This window comes from Ambystoma mexicanum, chromosome 3p, assembly GCF_040938575.1.
Source record: "Ambystoma mexicanum isolate Mex_15411 chromosome 3p, UKY_AmexF1_1, whole genome shotgun sequence".
NCBI lineage: Eukaryota > Metazoa > Chordata > Amphibia > Caudata > Ambystomatidae > Ambystoma > Ambystoma mexicanum.
In genome coordinates this window covers 1039661480-1039679143 of record NC_090925.1, presented here as the reverse complement: position 1 = coordinate 1039679143, position 17664 = coordinate 1039661480, and the positions used below count along the sequence as shown (strand labels likewise).

The window sequence follows — 17664 nt, the reverse complement described above, 5'->3', positions numbered from 1 at the left end:
GGCGTTTCTTTATGGAGTTGAGCAGAGGAAAAACCTGACTAGTGGGTGGTTTTTCTTTGAGAATGTCCTCTAAGAAGTCAGAGACCTGGACAGCCTCCTGTGTAGCAATCTGAAAGTGATCTGCGGCTCTCTTTAGGATGGTATTAAATACATTAAATACCATTTGGTCATCTATTGGCGATGACTGCCTTTGCTGAGGTGACGAATGCAGGTCTAGACAAATAATGTCTGGGGTACGAGTGGGTGAGAGCCAAGGCCCATGATCTGTTGGCTGATCTTGCTCCCGGTCTGGGTCCTGGTCAGCTGTGCCCTGATCAAAAGGATTGTCCTCTTATGTTTTTTTTATTGCAACGGCGATGGTTGTCTTTCCAAGGGAATTTTCCGTTACATGACGGACAAAATTTAAAATGGCGCCCTCTCCATAGCAGAGGTAGACGGCAGCCAGACCAGAGATGGAACGAGAAGGGAAAAGGAAATGCATTCTTAAAGAGAAACAACCCAGGGCCCTAGTCTCCGTACTGTAAGGGCCTGACTGGAGGGCCGGGACCGCGCGGTCGACAGCCGTCGATCAATGCACCAGTCGCCAAGCAGTAGTGGATGTCTTTGGCGTAGGAGTCCACGAAGTAGTCGTCGAAAGGAAGTAGCGAAGACTAGACCACCATCGGTCGTCTGGACAAAATATAGTTATGATTAATATCAACTCTTGCGAGCTCTGCATAAGGCGACCAACTAGTTGAGTGGAATAAAACAATCTGAGGGAACTCGACGCGTGATGGATTTTGGGTACACTACAGGTCACTGATAGTGCTACAGTCATGCCCATGTCGACGTGCCCTTTCGATCTTCGAAAGAAAGATGCAATACTCCGCAATTACCACTAGATGTCAGACTATATGCACAGCATGTGATTCTTAGCAGATTAACAGACATCAGAAACTATTTCACTTACAAAAAAGTGTGCAAATAATGTAATGAAAATACACTTAGTATTACATTCCGTTTGATATAATTTGCTTCAAAAACAAACCTTAAGTAGGTTGCTTTGTGAAGTTAAAGAAAAAAGCACTTAAAAAAAAAAAACTTTTCTGTCAGGTGGGCAAATTGTGACTTATAATTTGGCCAAAACTTGCCATGCTGGAATAATTTCTTTGCCCCACATGCCATTCAGAATCAACCACCCTCAATAAATTGTTTTTCCAGTCAGATGTTAGTAGGTACAATTAGATGAACAAATTACTTCTTACCTTGTAACGTTCTTTCGACGGGATGTTCCTCCGACGTATTCCTCATCTTAGATATCTCCTTCCAGCTCTGCTGGCCTCGGAACATTTTTTCTCTCTAGAGGGCGCTGCGCGTCGACGTCCTCCGAGTCGATGTCCCTCGACAGCCGCCTTATCGACGTCATCCTGCCTATAAAGGCCGCGCGCAGCGTCCGTTGCTCAGTTCCGTTTTGTAGCCCACAATAATACTTACTGGACTAACTAATCACCCTGAAGGAGCGTAAGCTGCAACAACAAGGGAAGTAGAACTGCGGGGATGGATGGGAGGGTCGATGAGGAATAAGTCGGAGGAACATCCAGTCGAAAGAACGTTACAAGGTAAGAAGTAACTTGTTCTTCGAAGGGATTGTGTCCTCCGACGTATTCCTCATCTTAGATAGGCTCCCATAGCAGTATTCTATATTCGGAGGAGGGAGTACTGACTTCACGCTGTCTTCTATTGATGAATAGAATGCAGTACAGCCCTTCCAAACCTAGTCTCTTGACTGGAGGAGGAATCCAGATTGTAAAAACGTGTAAAGGTATGGACAGACGACCATGTAGCGGCCGCACATATGTCTTTAACCGGCACGCCTCTTTTGAGGGCCGATGAAGCTGCAATACCTCTGGTCGAATGAGCCCTAAGGTTTTGAGGGGGCTCTTTCCCTGCCAGTTTATAACATTCCAGAATGGCTAGAATGATCCATCTGGAAATGGTCTGCTTAGTTATTGGTAACCCCAGCTTGTGACCTGTGTAACCTACAAACAGCTGGTCTGCCTGTCTTATCCTGGCTAGTCTACTAATGTAAAAACTTAAAGCCCTCCTAGGGTCTAGCCTGTGTAACCTCTCTTCCTCTTTCCCCGGGTGAGGAGGAGGATAGAAAGATGGTAGGGTAATCTTCTGAGTGATATGGAATTCAGAAACCACCTTTGGGAGGAAATTAGGCTTCACTTGCAGGACAACTTTGTCTTTGTGAAAGATTGTATGAGGGGGTTTACAAGAAAGAGCTTGTAATTCGCTCACCCTTCTAGCAGATGTAAGTGCTATTAATAAAACAGTTTTAAGGGTAAGGAATCTTAACGAACAAGAATGGAGAGGTTCGAAAGGTGTACCCATCAGGAAAGTTAGTACTAAGTTTAAATCCCATAGGGGAACTTGGAATGGTCTTGGGGGATAAACATTGGTTAACCCCTTTAGAAACTGTATTACCAAGGGTAATTTGAAATAGGATGGTTCTTCCGTAGTACACTTAAAGATGGATAGCGCTGCGAGATAGCCCTTAATGGTGCCAATTTGAAGGCCTGAATTTGCCAAATATAGTAGGAAGGACAAAACCATTGGTGTACCACATGAAAATGGGTCGATATTCTGTTCTCTACACCAGCTGCAAAATCTGTTCCAACGGCAGCGGTATAAAGACTTTGTTGCTGGCCTCCTTGCCGAAAGCAACACCTCCATAACATCATCAGGGAGGTCCCAATCCTTGTACCTCAGCCTTTCAGAAGCCAAGCGTGAAGGTTGAGGGTTTTGATGTCTGGATGGAGAACCTGACCTCCCTTCTGTGAGAGTAGGTTCTCTCTGAGTGGAAGTCGAATTGGAGGGCAGATAGACAAGTCTAGAAGGTCCGGGTACCACGTTCTCCTGGCCCAATCCGGGGCAATTAGGATCATGGTTCGCCGGAATCTTCTCAACCTCCTGATCATTTGAGGAATGACAGGGACCGGTGGGAACGCGTACAGAAGCGGAAACTCCCAGTCCACTATGAACGCGTCTCCCAGAGCTCCTCTCGGGGGAAATTCCCTTGAGCAGAACAGGTCGCATTTCCTGTTTAGGCTGGTGGCGAACAGATCTACCTGAGGGGTTCCCCAAAGGGCGAATATCTCTTTAAGGACTTCCTGAGCTAGCTCCCACTCGTGGGAGACTGTGTTCTGCCTGCTCAGAGCGTCCGCTGTCAAGTTCTTCTCTCTGGCTAGGTGAACTGCCGATAGAGAGATTCCTTCTTGGATTGCCCAAAACCAGAGCTGCATCGCCTCTCTGCACAGGGGTAGTGATCCTACGCCTCCTCTTTTGTTGAGGTAATGCATGGCCACCGTGTTGTCCGTCATTATCAGGACGTTCTTCCCTTGTACAGCTGGCAGGAACGCCTTCAGCGCAAGTCTGATGGCTCTCAGCTCCAACAGGTTGATGTGTAGTCTGGACTCCGATGGAGACCAACGACCGCTGATGGTCAAGTCGTTGGCGTGGGCTCCCCACCCCGTGAGTGAGGCATCCGTGACTACTGTTATCTCCGGCCAGGGTTGCCAAAACTGTTCTCCTTTCAGAATGTTCTCCTGACAGGCCCACCACTGAAGGTCTCGAGCCACCCTGCCGGGAACCTGAAGAAGATCTGTCTTTCTCCCTGAGAATTGTGACCACTGAGTCCTCAGTGCCCACTGGAGGGATCTCATTCTCAGGCGAGCCTCTGGCACAAGGAAAATGCAGGATGCCATGAGGCCTAGCAACCTCAAAAAGTCGAAGGCTGGGAGACGTTGGGCATGCTGGAACTTGGTAACCATCTGTAGAATATCTTGAGCCCTCACCTCTGGTGGCGAGGCTTTTCCCAGGGAAGTATCCAGGATCGCTCCTATGAACTGGAGTCTCTGCGATGGTATCATTTGTGACTTCTTTAAATTGAGGGAGAAGCCCAGTCTGTGAAGGAAGTGGCACATGTGATTTAGCTGGATCTGAGCATGTTCCGGAGAAACAGCCCTGATCAGCCAATCGTCCAGGTAGGGGTAGACGTGAATCCCTTCCCTCCTTAGACTTGCAGCCACTACCGACATTAACTTGGTGAAGACCCTCAGGGCGGAGGTCAGCCCAAATGGCAGCACTCGAAATTGATAGTGAGAGTTGCCAATTGCGAACCTCAGGTATTTCCTGTGTTTGAGATGGATAGGCACCTAGAAATAAGCGTCCTGAAGGTCCAGAGATACCAACCAGTCCTGGAACTGAAGGGCCTGGAGGATCTGAGAAAGAGTGACCATCTTGAATTTGTCTTTTCTGAGGAATTTGTTCAATTCTCGCAAGTCCAAGATGGGTCTCAGTCCTCCGTCTTTCTTCGGAATGAGAAAGTAAGGGGAGTACCAGCCCTTGTTCCTCTCCGCTACAGGTACCGGTTCTATGGCACCTTTCTCTAGCAGGTCCAAAATTTCCTGCAAGAGGAGCGGATCTGGAGCTTTCTGAGAGCTGATCCCCGGTGGATGACTCTGAGGTATACGTAGGAAAGGCAGGCAGTAACCTTGGGCAACTGTTTCCAATGCCCAAGCATCTGACGTGATAGCCTGCCATACCGCCAGATGTTGAGTCAACCTGCCTCCTACAGGTGTCCTGTGAGGGGAGTCCTCAGAGTGGTTTTGGGGCGGCTGATGCAGATGCCGATGGTAAAGAGGCACCTGCTGTTGCTGCGGCTTTTGAATATCTACCCCGTCCACCTCAGGTAGTTCTTCTTTGACCCCTTTGAGCCGGTCGTCGTCTACCTCTTCCGAATGCGGAGTAGAAGCGAAAGGATTTGCCCCTCGCAGAGGTTCCTGTGGGACGAAAAGGAGTCTGACGGATTGCAGCTCCTAGGGATTTTGCTGCTGCTTTTGAAGTTTGCAGTTTCTCTAAACTGTCATCCGCCTTTTTCCCGAACAAAGAAGAGCCATCGAATGGCATGTTCAAGAGCCTGGCTTGCACATCTGGGGCAAAACCCGACTTTCTCAACCAAGCGAATCTCCTGGTTGATGTACTTGCCGCCATTGCTCTGCTGATACTGTCAGCCGAATCAATGCCCGTCTGGAGGGATTCGCACATAGCGTCTTTACCGTCCTGTATAATATTCAGGAACGCATCCCTTTCTTCTCCCTCCGGGATGCAGTCAGCCGCTGTAGAAGCACACTCCCAAAGTGTATGGCTGAACCTAGCAAGGGTGCAAGTAGCATTAACAGACTTTAATGCCATGCTACATGCTGAAAAGACTTTCTTTGCCATAGCATCATATTTTTTTATCGTCCCTGTCCTGTGGGACTGTAGGATAAGCCGTCTTGACATCGGTAGAGTATGCTGCTTGTACCACCAGACTTTCTGGGGATGGGTGTTTAGACAAAAACTCTGGGTCTGTGTAAGATACCCTTTACTTTGTAGACAGTTTTTTATTTACTGCTGGTATTACATCTGGGGTTTCCCAGTTTGTCATGATCTTTCTCTGAAGAGCTTTATGAAAGGGCACCACAGGATCCTCTTGTGGGCCTTTGTCAAGAATATCCGTGAGGTCATCTTGTTGGAAAGATTGTGAAGGTGTAGACCACCCCATGAACTCTGTAATCCTGGCCATTAAGGCTCTGTAGGGGGTTTCAGCATGCTCCCCCGGGTCTGGCTTAGCAAACTCCACCTCAGGGGAAGTGTCTAACCCACTTGCCTTATGTAAAGAATCATGAAGATCCTTTAATCTGCGCTCTTCAGAGGAAAATTCCTCTCTAACTGGGGTTACAGGTCCCTGTAACTCAAATGTGTCTTGTTCAGACAAATCACCCTCTTCTAAAATTGAGGATATAGTTCTCAATTGTTCTGAACTCATAAAGGGAGTAAATCCCATTTCCAAGGCAGAGGGTGCCGAAGTTGTCATTATTGGCCTCGAAAACGTCGATGTCGTCGACGCCGACGTCGAAGGCTTCGAGCGTGGCGTCGAAAACAGAGGTGGAGGCCTCGAGGACCTCGACAGAATTGGAATTCTACTCGACAATATCGAAGCCATCGACATCGAGGGCCTGGGGATAGTCACTGGATGTGTGGTAACCGTGACTTTTCTTGGCGTCGACGCCGGTGTCGAGGCTGGCGTCGAGTCGACAGACCCGTGTGTCGAAGGTCCCCTCGACAACGGCGTCGAAGACATCGACCTCGACGGGACCCTCGTCGACGGCGTCGACGGAACCTTCGAGGAAGGTTTGGAGGTCATAGTCCTGCTCGAGGGTTCGAGACGCGCTCGAGAGGTTTCTTTCGCCGGGTACTGCGACTCGTGGCGTTTTTGACCTTCGGGTCTTTCGACCAGAGCATCGCTCTCGGCAGTCTTCGAGGGGGTCGAGGCCGCTTTCTCGAAGACGCTCATCATATTCTTTCGGAATTCCTCCCATTCAGCCCGGGAACTATGTTTCATGGGGCAAGGGATTCTTTTTGGCGAAACAGAGGAAGAGGAAGACGGAGAAGGGGATCTTCGACGTCTCCTCTTCGAGTGCTTCGATCTCGAGGAGCGATGAGACCCACTCCGAGACCTGGAGCGCGAATGGTGACGAGGAGACGAATGTCTCGACTTCGTCGACGAAGAAGAAGCTTTAAAAGTCTTACCTTTCTCAGCTTCCCCCTACGCTCCTTCAGGGCCTTAGCTGTCATGGACATACAGTCCTCGCATTCCGAACAATGGTGTTCAGCTCCCAAACACCACAGACAAATTCTGTGAGGATCGATCAACGACATCTTTTTCCCACAATCTCGACATTTCTTGAAGCCGGATCGAGGAGTTGTCGGTTCCGACGAGGAAGCCATCGAGTACGGATCGAATAACTCGAGGTAAATAGGATTAATCTGACTAAGAACTGAGCAACGGTATTCCGAGGCACTGAGTAAGCGCGGAAAAACGGAACTGAGCAACGGACGCTGCGCGCAGCCTTTATAGGCAGGATGACGTCGACGTCGATACGGCGGCTGTCGAGGGACATCGACTCGGAGGACGTCGACGCGCAGCGCCCTCTAGAGAGAAAAATTTTTCCGAGGCCAGCAGAGCTGGAAGGAGATATCTAAGATGAGGAATACGTCGGAGGACACAATCCCTTCGAAACATTGATTAAAGCAAATAAGAGTTTCTTGGTAACCACTTAGGATAGAATGCCCATTGACCTCTTGGAAAAGGGTAAATTGAAAGATTTACAGGATACATTCCAAACATATCAACATGCTATTTCTCTTCAACTGATGTAACCAAATACTACGGGACAATATCTTTCTTATTTCTCAGATCCTACAACAAGTTATATGCCCGTAAACATGCCTGGAAATAAATTGCTCGTCTAGTGGCCCATCAAAGTAGTCTCTGCACATTTCAAGTAGTTACCTTTTTGAACATCTCACAGCATACACGTTTAAGAGTAGGCTCTGTTGCAATACTGAGATCACTTACTTCTAGTTTCTTCTCTTTCTCTTGTAAAATATCTTTCTGGTTTTGGGTGTATTCTAAAAGCATTCGTGCAAGTTGTCGCCGGTCATCTAGCTCTGCAGCAAGCCGCCCATTGTATTCAGCTAAAAGCAAGCAGGCTTCATCCACCGTCTTGGAGAGTCGCTCGGCTCCCTCTTTGTCTGGGTGAAACAGCAAATCGTAATGTAATTTTTCACTTTCTGAACAAGGGACCAGGATCTTGGTTACTACAGTCTCCAAATCTTTGGTATCTGCACATGTAAAGCTTATGTAGGACTTTACATTGATACACTTAAAGCTATATAGAACATTCAGACTAGGCTATACAGGTGTAATAGTAATGAAAGGTAAGGAGCAGGTACGACTGGTTGAACAAACAACTTGAGGTAAATAACTGCAGCCACATCGTCTCCTAGACATTACATTTGCTTATGTCCCAGAGAAGAAGTGGTAGTCAACAGTATATCCATGCTGTAAAAGTTGATTCCCAAACATATTTGCTATTAACAATTTTCAAATATGTAATTCATAAGAATTACCATTTTACCAAAGATTTTAAATCCATTAACTATTTTCTAGGAACACATGCATAATTAAACCGTTCTCCACCCTGCTGTCCCTGAGATATAGCAGCATTGATTTCCAAATTGTGGCAAAAAAACTAAATATGGGGGCACACATGTAACGTTTGCAGCATTTACTCCCAATTATGAGTGATAATTCGCTACTAAAGTTACAGAATTCAATTTCTAAAAAGTCAGAGGCTCTGGGTTGAAAACAAGCTCTTAAAAATAGTTCCTGCTAAGTCTATTGTCTGGCTTAAGACCACTAGTGCTGTGTGGAATGGATTTTATAAAAATTACTTGGTTGGGTCGATAAAATTATATATTTGAGCTATAGTGGCATTTAAAACATTTTGCGGCACATTTCAAGTGATGCATTTTGTGCTTTTTATTTGCAAGTGCAAAAATCATGTCAAGCAGCATGGTTTGATGAAAGGATGTGTTGGATTTGTTTTTGGTCAATGTTGTCAACTGTGGCATCTCGTGAAATGTACCAATGTTACAATGATATACCCAGATGCAGAATCTGGCGTCAGGTTCATACAGACTTTACCTGCTTCCCAACGGAAAACATGGTGGCCTCCTGCTGCTCAGGGGACTTGGAATGCGGGTTTCAATATAAGATTGTGTTCTGAGCCTCCAGATTGGCTGGGGGGCCGCCTGGCCCTCCCTAATTTGGGAGGCCGACTGCCTCCTCCTCCCCTACCACACCAGTGCAAACCCCTACCAGGTGACAGTCAGGTTTAACTAGTCAGGTGGGGCAAAGGTAGGGACAGGGGTCACACGTGCCAGAAGGGATTAACGTTATTACACCCATAGCATGCTTTAAAGGGTGCCAATAGTGTGTGTTCTCCCTAAATTGAGAAACTGCAACCGCAACGTTTACAGGAAAAAAAAAAACAAACCAAAACTGCCACCTTAGATGCAGTCAGCAAGTGACGAGGCGGCTGCAGGGAAGTGGGGTTGGGAGGGGAGGTGAGGGAGGTGGAAATAGTGGAGGAAGCGGAAATGGTGAATGGGTGAAGAGAAGGGAGCACGAGCAGCGAGGGCTTACCTGCCCGCGAGGGAAGATGGCACCCGGTCACTTCTAAGGCGGCTCAGAATGCGGGCAATAACATGACTTCTAGCATTTCTGACCTTTTTTGATTGGTTGGGAGGCACTGAACCCCCTCCCACTCTTTCCAGGTGCAAATATAATGTATATATAAAAAATATGTCCCTATATTTAAAAGTATTTTATGTATTTAGTATATAATTGCATAGTTCTACAGAAAAGTCTCATGAGCATAATATGAATATAATACTTTCTGTAGAAAAATGTACAGTTCTTCAACTACGCTGAGCCCCAACAGAAAGCTAATGGAAGCATTTTCACTAAATGTCACCCCCTACGTTCCCCAGTAGAGGTGTCTTATTTATAATCAAGTGCATTTCTTTATGCATTCGCTGTACAAAGGATCACATTTTAAAAAGACAAGCATCTCTGACTGACAGTTAAACCACAAACCCTCATGTATCAAATTAACACACGCCAAGTAAAAAGGAGAAAAAACAAGTAGTGCACTGCTTTATTTACTGGAATGGTCAAGACCTTGTCAGCAACTTTACGAACATAAGCATGTGACAACGCTGTATAAAAAATGTCCATGTAGAGGAGAATGATGCGAAAAGCACCTTTGCACGAGATGAGATGCAAATATATCCTATGCTGAAACTTGAATGGTGGACAATTAGATTTGGACATAACCTCATTCGATAGACAAGAGGCAGAAAGCCTGAATAGAGACAGTTGAACCATTTTAAGACACCACCCAGAAAATATGCGATTAGTGGAACCATGAAGAAAAAGGTCCAATTGTGCCACTTTCTAAAGCAGTAATTGCTGACAGACTGACTATTATAGGAGACCAATGCTTACCTGGCTATGAATCTAAAAGAAAAGGTCATCTTAGCAAGTGCAGAGATTGACAGCAAGCGAGAGCGCGACCGCGCGCAAGAGCAAAAACGAGCAAGAGTGTGACAAGAGCAAGCAAATGAGCAACGGAGTAAGGGGGGCTGGAGGGGAGGAGATGGGGCGGAGGATGAGAAGGGACAAAGAATGCGTTTCCCCAAAGACAAGCTTTCTGAAACCACAGATCTTCCTGGCATTCTGATCATTTGCACATTAGAAGCCTCCAATTTGGTACAATACAGATACAGGAGTCCACTGATCCTATTACTAATAAGATCTAGCTGTCCGGGAGAAATTTCAGTTTAGTGCTAAATTCCTCCCACCTTAGATACCCACAGCTCTTTTTGCTGGACATTAGGACTTTTAATTTCTAACCTGGAGAGAGACCTTTTCCCCCCACTCTCGATTGTATTTTTTTCGGTTATTTGGACTCTTTTTCTTTTGACTTTGGAATCTGACAAACTCCATAGGCATCTTTGCATTGTGACACACACCACCTTCAGTGCAGTGGCACAGGGAAGTCTTAGATTTCCCAAAGGTTTAAATACCTTCTATTGGTGAAACTATTTCCAAGAGCAAGGAAGTGAAATTGACTTTTATAACATTTTGTAACTTTCTAGGACCAGCACACACCATCTTACCATAGGGTGCAAGAGGGGTTACTTAGTATCCCCTTTGTCTAGTTCTCATGTAACATTTTTATGTTACCCTTTCTACAATTAATGGCTGGTGGCCGTGGTTTACTTTTTACTACCATTGTGTGTTTTTACAGCAGGCTGCGTTCGCAGCTACAATAAGGCACCCATGGGTGCCCATTTTGTCAAAATGGCCCCGTCTTTTTTTCACCATTTCTTGAGGTAAAGGTCCTTCTGGAGATTTACTCTGTGCGCCAAACCATGTTTGGTTACTTTGTTCATTTTGCCTTTGGCGGCCTTCATGAGTGAAGCCTGCCTCTGGCTCCAGTATGTCTGGCAGGGGCAGGAAGTAAGGGAGGTGCCTGCAACTCCCTGTGCTTAATCCCCTTGGTTACAGGAATGCACCCAAAGGTGATTGTCCGGTTGGCTGTCCTTGGAGGACAGCCACCCTGCTCTGTGATTGACAGCTAGGCTGGAATGAACGGGAGAAACCTGCATAAAAGGCAAGGCTTTTTGGCTTGGAAGGAAGAGTCGACCACTGGACGAAGGAATCTGAAGAACAACATGGAAGCAACGCCTGCTGCAACTCCTGGACTGTTGGGTTGCCCGGTGAAGCCCTGCTGCTGTACTGAAACTCCGAATTAGTTTCGACTAGAGAAGCCCTGCAAGGACGACTTCTCCCTTTGGATTGGTTTGACCAATCAACCCCAAAGTGAACTTGTTTGGTCATCCTCTCGGAGCTGGCTGTACTTCCACCGCTGCTGCTGGAACCGAAGTGCCAGGGAGAGGAACACCAAACTGAGTGGATCGCTTTTAAGTCGGACCCATGCGGCAGGAAGATCCTCCGGACTTCCCTGAAGCAGCACTGACCAAGCCTGAGCCACCTCAACAGAGTGCTGGACCCCAGATGCAAGGAAAGTGAAGTGGTACCCAAGAACCACAGTGTTGCTATTTGCTGTCAGACGCGAGGAGCTGAAACTGCGAAGTGCCAATGAATTGAATTTTGCCCATTGCTGCCGCTTGTCTTCCCCTTGCAGTTCAGGAGTCCCCACACGTTCCACTTGAGGCAACACTTGATAAAACTATCCCTTGGCATACAGGTCCCCAACGTTTGTTGCAAGTCTGTACTACTCAAGAAACCTTGGAAGAGTGGCAGAGCAGTCAGGCTTATCATAGGAGGAAGACTAGAGCTGTAGGTGAGTACAGTAAACCCAGTAAGTACAATAGTACAAAGAAACAAAATGTTATATTAAAATATACATTATATTTACACAAAGAAGTTTGATAAATACTTAGTTCACTTAACCAGCGCACACAGGAATTCTTAATACTTTTCAAAGGCCATTGCTTCAATGGTAGTTGCTTGTGGTACTACTGTTACAGAGATTACGAGTGACAGTTATACTGTATTATCAGTACTACCGCGCACTTCGGTTAAGACAAAGCTATATGGTAATTGTATTTAGTAAAGTCTTTTAGCAAGGAAAAAGGTTGGTTAATCATACAGCAGCAGAGCTTAACGTTCTGTTGCAGTAACAAGCATTCAAATATGGCTGGTGGCAGTGGACATGTTCTACCGACTTTTGTACTATTTTTGCTTGCAGGCTGTATTCACATCTGACGCTATGCACAGAATGGTCACCTTTATTCCAACATAGTGACACCTTTCTTTTTTCACCATTTCTTGTGTGGCTGTTCTTTCTAGGTCCTTCTACCATCCTTGGAGGCGGAGGTCCTGATTTGAGTGTGGTCTTCGGTGGGAACCCTTGGTGTAGCCCGTCGAGGCTCCAGAGTGTGCGCGAGGAAAGGAAGCATGGGAGGATCCCAAAACTCTGCTATCCTTCTGGTGTGCCTAAAAGGAACCAATTCCCACAGGGACTGATTGGACAGTCCCCAGCCCCTTTCTGTCAACTGCAGGGAGAGTTTGCAGAGGGTGTGTGTGAAATCCTAATAAAAAGGTGAGGTTCCTGAGGCAGAAAGCAAGTTGACCACTGGAACAAAAGATGCAAAGAAGACAATGTCAGGGAGAATAACAAGCTACTTACCCCTGGTAAAATTCTTTCGACTGGATGTTCCTCCCACGTATTCCTCATCTTTGACACTTGTCCAGCTTTGGAAAAGAATTTCGGCAGAGGGCGCTGTGTGTTGATGTCGAGTCGATGTCCCTCGAAGGCCTCCGTCGAGGAGGATGTCAGAGAGCATATATAGCAGGCACAGCACCCGTGGGCCTCAGTTCTATTTTTCCTCCTCTTGCAGCAGAGATACCTGTAAAAACAGGAGTGACCATACTCAGCATTGATGGAAGAGACGTTCCCCATAGCATGGGAAATTCAACTGAGGGATGGGTGGGCGATGAGGAATACTTGGGAGGAACAACCAGTCGAAAAAACGTTACCAGGAGTAAGTAAATTGTTCTTTGAATTGATTGTGTCCTCCCACGCATTACCCATTTTTGACAGACTCCCAAAGCAGTATTAGGTTTGGGTGGGTTGGGGGGGAGAGAGTACAATTGCAATTCATAAATGTTAATGGACAGAGTGAAGGACTGCCTTGCCAAAAGAACCCTCCTGGCAAAGAAGAATCTAGTGAATGTTTAGTGAACGTGTGTATGGAAGACCACATTGCCACTTCACAAATTGTTCCGATTGGTACGCCCATTTCAAGGGCCATAGATGTAGCCAAGCCCCTGGTGGAAAGAGCTCTTAAACCTTAAACCTTCAGGAGTGTATTTTCCTGCGAGCCTCTAACATTCTGATATTGTCAGAATTATCCATCTAGGCAAGGCCTTTTTTGAAACAGCCTAACCTAGCTTGTGTCCTGTATATCTGATAAAAAGATGGTCATCAATCCGCAACTTAGACATTCTGGAGATGTAAAAGCTTAACGCTCTCCGAGGGTCTAACATATGAAGTCTTTCCTCTTCCTTACCAGGATGAGGTGGGTGACAGAAATAAGGTAGAACAGTCAAATGATTTTGGGCAAAAGAACCAGTTACTCTTACCTGGTAACATTCTTTCGATGGGATAGTCCGACGACATATTCCATATCTATGACAGTAATCACCACAGCTGTGCTGCTCCGGAAAATCTTTCGGCGTGTGCGTCCTGCATCGATTATGTCGATACGCCGCCCTTGAGGACCTCCTCCAACGGCACTGAATGTTATAAGTAGGACGCACGACGCCCGTAGCCTCAGTTGTAGTTTTTTCCCAGAACGTGTGGCACCAGTCTTCTGCCAGTCTGACTACACAAAGCCTTGCGTAAACGTAAGCTGCAATCGCATGAGAAATTCTGTAGCAGGGAAGGTCGGGTAGTGATATGGAATACGTCGTCGGACCATTCCATCGAAAGAACGTTACCAGGTAAGAGAGTAACTTGTTCTTCGAGGGGATTGGGTCCTCCGATGTATTCTATATCTATGACAGACTCCCAAAGCAGTACCAATGCAAGGTGGTGGGAAAAGAATTTAGAAAACACAAATTTAGAATGCCCAATCAAATTGCGGAGTAAAGGACCGCCTTGCCAAATGCAAGATCCTGCCCCCGGATGGAATCGAGGGAGTAGTGACGTACAAAAGTATGTACCGAAGCCCAGGTGGCTGCATCACAGATGTTACGAATAGGAACACCCATTTGTAGGGCAGTAGAGGTAGCCATACCCCTGGTAGAATGGGCCTGTAAGCCGACCGGTGGGTCCTTACCCGCCAAGCGGTAACACTCCGAGATAGCCAAAATAATCCAGCGAGACAAAGTCTGTTTCGTCACAGCTTGTCCCAAACGCTTTCCAGCGTAACCAATGAAGAGTTGATCGTCCACTCTGACCCGGGACATGCGTGAAATATAAAAGCTTAACGCTCTCCTAGGATCAAGCCTATGGAGCCTCTCCTCTTCCTTACCAGGATGTGGAGGAGGATAAAACGCCGGAAGAACAACCTTCTAGCCTAAATGAAATTCCGACACCACCTTCGGAAGAAAGGAAGGACGAACTCTAAGAACAACCCTGTCCTTATGAAACACAGTGAAGGGTGGCTTAACTGAAAGTGCCTGTAACTCACTCAGAGCGGAAGTGACCGCAACCAAAAACACAGTTTTAAGAGTTAACAGTCTCAAAGGGCATGAATGCAAAGGCTCAAACGGAGCACCCATCAGAAACTTGAGAACAAGGTTCAAATCCCAACCGGGCACCTGGAAAGGTGACGGAGGGAACACAGTGAGCCCTTTCAGAAACTGAGAAATTAAAGGAATTTTAAAATAGGAACACTTCAGACGAGCGCATAAATATTGACAGCGCCGCCAGGTAACCTTTAATGGTACCCACTTGAAGGCCCCTGTGGGCCAAAGAAAGCAAAAAAGACAGAACCATGGGAATGTCACATGCAAAAGGATCCACATTCTTAACCCTGCACCAGTCACAGAACTTACGCCAACGGTACAGGGACTTTGTTGCTGGCCGTCTGGCCGAGAGCAACACCTCCATCACGTCTTCCGGAGCAGTCTAAGCCGCCGCCACCCTCCTCTGTAGAGCCATATGAAACGGCAGTACCGGGTCAGTTGGTGGACCAAGGTCGAGGATATCCGTAAGGTCATCCTGAAGAAACTCCCCCGGGGGAGCAGACCATACCAAGTACTCGGTGACCCTCGATATAAAGCGCCGGTACGAGGAATTGGCATGAGTGCCAGGCTCGGGCCTACAAAGCTCCACCTCCGGAGAGGTGTCCAGCCCACTAGCATCGTGCAGGGACTGCCTCAGGTCCTCAAACTGGCAATGCCCGAGAGAATCTCGTCAGGCACCGTATTAGGAACCATGCCATCAGAGCCCTCATCCACCTCTGAAATAAACTCAAGATAGCGGTAAGAAGGCACAGAATGTGAACCAAAGCCATGCTTGACCTTGGCCAGAGCCTTTCTAGGGGGTTCCACCGAGCCTCGGGGTACCCCCGTCGACACAGCCTCAAAAAGGCGTTGAGTGAATCGGCGTAGACACCGAACGCGGCGCCGACCGCATCAATGGCGTCGACACAGGCCTCGAGGCCGGAGCCCCGAGCGTGTCCTTCGACAGCCTTGGCGCCGACGACTTCTTCGGAGACGGGGCCTCGAAAGAGTCCATCGACGACCTCAGCGTCGATGTCTTCCTCGAAGACATCACAGGTTCACACGGTCTCGAGCCCGTCGAGGACCGGGACCTGGACCGGGCATGATGAGAACGATTCCCCTTGTCCGAGCGGGACCTCTCCCGCGAATCATGCCGACCACCCGAGCCCAAAAGGCGTGCGAGCGGTGTCTCTCGACTGATCACGACTGACCCCACTCGGAGGCGTGGACGGACCGTGCCCTGCGATTCGAGAATCGCTAACATGTTCTTCCCGAAGGAAGCCCATTCCTCTGGGGTCGCCTGCTTGGTAGGGTAAGCGACCCGCCGACAGGCGGAGTCCTCGGAAGAGGACGGGGAAGGCGACCGATGATGGCGCTTCCGGGAGTGCCTCGAAGAGGCAGAGGAGTGGCGGGACCGACTCCGGGACCGAGACCCACTGGACTTCCGACGACGACGCGGAGAGTCGCCTCTCAAATCGTCCATCGAAAGCCCCGCAAACCTCGACTTCCGTGGCTTAGACACCTTACCTACCGATAACAACTTCTTGCGCTCCCGCAAGACTTTAGACGTGAGCGACTGGCAGTCGACAGTCATCCGTGTCATGGGCCTCCTCGAGGCACCAGAGGCAGGGGTTGTGCGAGTCCGTAACCGACATCTTGGACCCACAGTCCCCGCACTTCTTAAAGCCAGGATGCGGTGTGGAAGACGAGGTAGACATCTTCACGAAGAAAAGACTTCACAAAACAAAACAGGTTCGAAGAACCGAGAAAGAACTCCAAAGAGTCGAGGCGTGCCGAGATCTCCGAAGCGAACACGTTCGCAGAAAAAACGGAACTGAGGCTACGGCCGTCGTGCGTCCTACTTATAACATCCAGTGACGTCGGCCGTCGGAGGAGGTCCTCGAGGGCGGCGTATCGACGCAGACGCCAAAAGATTTTCCGAAGCAGCGCAGCTGTGGTTATTACGGTCATAGATATGGAATACGTCGGAGGACCCAATCCCCTCGAAAGTGGGGTTTGACCCTAAAACAACCCTGTCCTTGTGGAAGAGGTGGCTTGGATGAAAGTCTCTGCAACTCGCTCATTCTACGGGTTGATGGCGGAGCTACCAATAGGATGATTTTGAGGGTTAATAACCTTAAAAGACATGTGTGCAAAGGTTCAAATGGAGCACACATCAGGAATTTTAAAACCAGATTAAGGTCCCAAACCAGAACCTGGAAAGGAGTTGGGCGGAAAACATTAGTGAGCCCTTTTAGAAATTGAGTCACTAGTGGAATTCTGAAATTGGAGCATTCCTCTGACGAGCACATAAAAATGGACAGCGCTGCCAAGTAGCCTTTAATGGTACCAATCTGGAGGCTCAGATTAGCTAAGGAGTTGGAGTTTTACATAGAAAAGGAACATACTTATCCTTGCACCAGTTGCAAAACCTATTTCAACGGCAACTGTACAAAGACTTAGTTGCTGGCCTTCTGGCCGAAAGCAACACCTCCATCACATCATCCGGGAGGTCCCAATCCTTATATCTCAGCCTTTGAGATACCAAGCGTGACCTCTGGATGGAGAACCCAACCTCGCTCTCGCGAGAGAAGGTCCCCTCTTTGTGGAAGCAGCATCAGAGGACAGATGGACATGTCTAGAAGGTACCATGTCCTCCTGGCCCAATCCAGGGCAATAAGGATCATGTTTTCCCCCGAACCTTCTCAACTTCCTGATCACATGAGGAATGATGGAGAATGGAGGAAACGTGTACAGACAGGAGTGGAAAATCCCAGTACACTGCGAACAACAAACAAATCTCTTAGAGCTCCTATCAGAGGAAATTCCCTGGATTAATATCTTTCGCACTTCCGGTTGACCTCGGTCGCAAACAGATCTACTTGAGGGATAACGCAAAGGGTGAAGATCTCTTAAAGGACTTCCTGAGCTAGTTCCCACTCATGGCAGACAGTGCTCTGCCT

At 47.7% G+C, this 17664-nt stretch overlaps 1 protein-coding gene across 6 annotated transcripts in view; it reads right to left on the bottom strand.

The window, feature by feature from the left end:
* The window catches only part of RPRD1B (regulation of nuclear pre-mRNA domain containing 1B), a 395744-nt gene that overhangs the window by 60339 nt on the left and 317741 nt on the right, over nucleotides 1-17664 (bottom strand). For all 6 annotated transcript variants that reach the window (XM_069652393.1, XM_069652391.1, XM_069652390.1 and 3 more), the window contains one exon: nucleotides 7448-7623. In XM_069652393.1, coding sequence (XP_069508494.1) covers nucleotides 7448-7623 — 176 coding nt within the window. The remainder of the gene's footprint in view (nucleotides 1-7447; nucleotides 7624-17664) is intronic.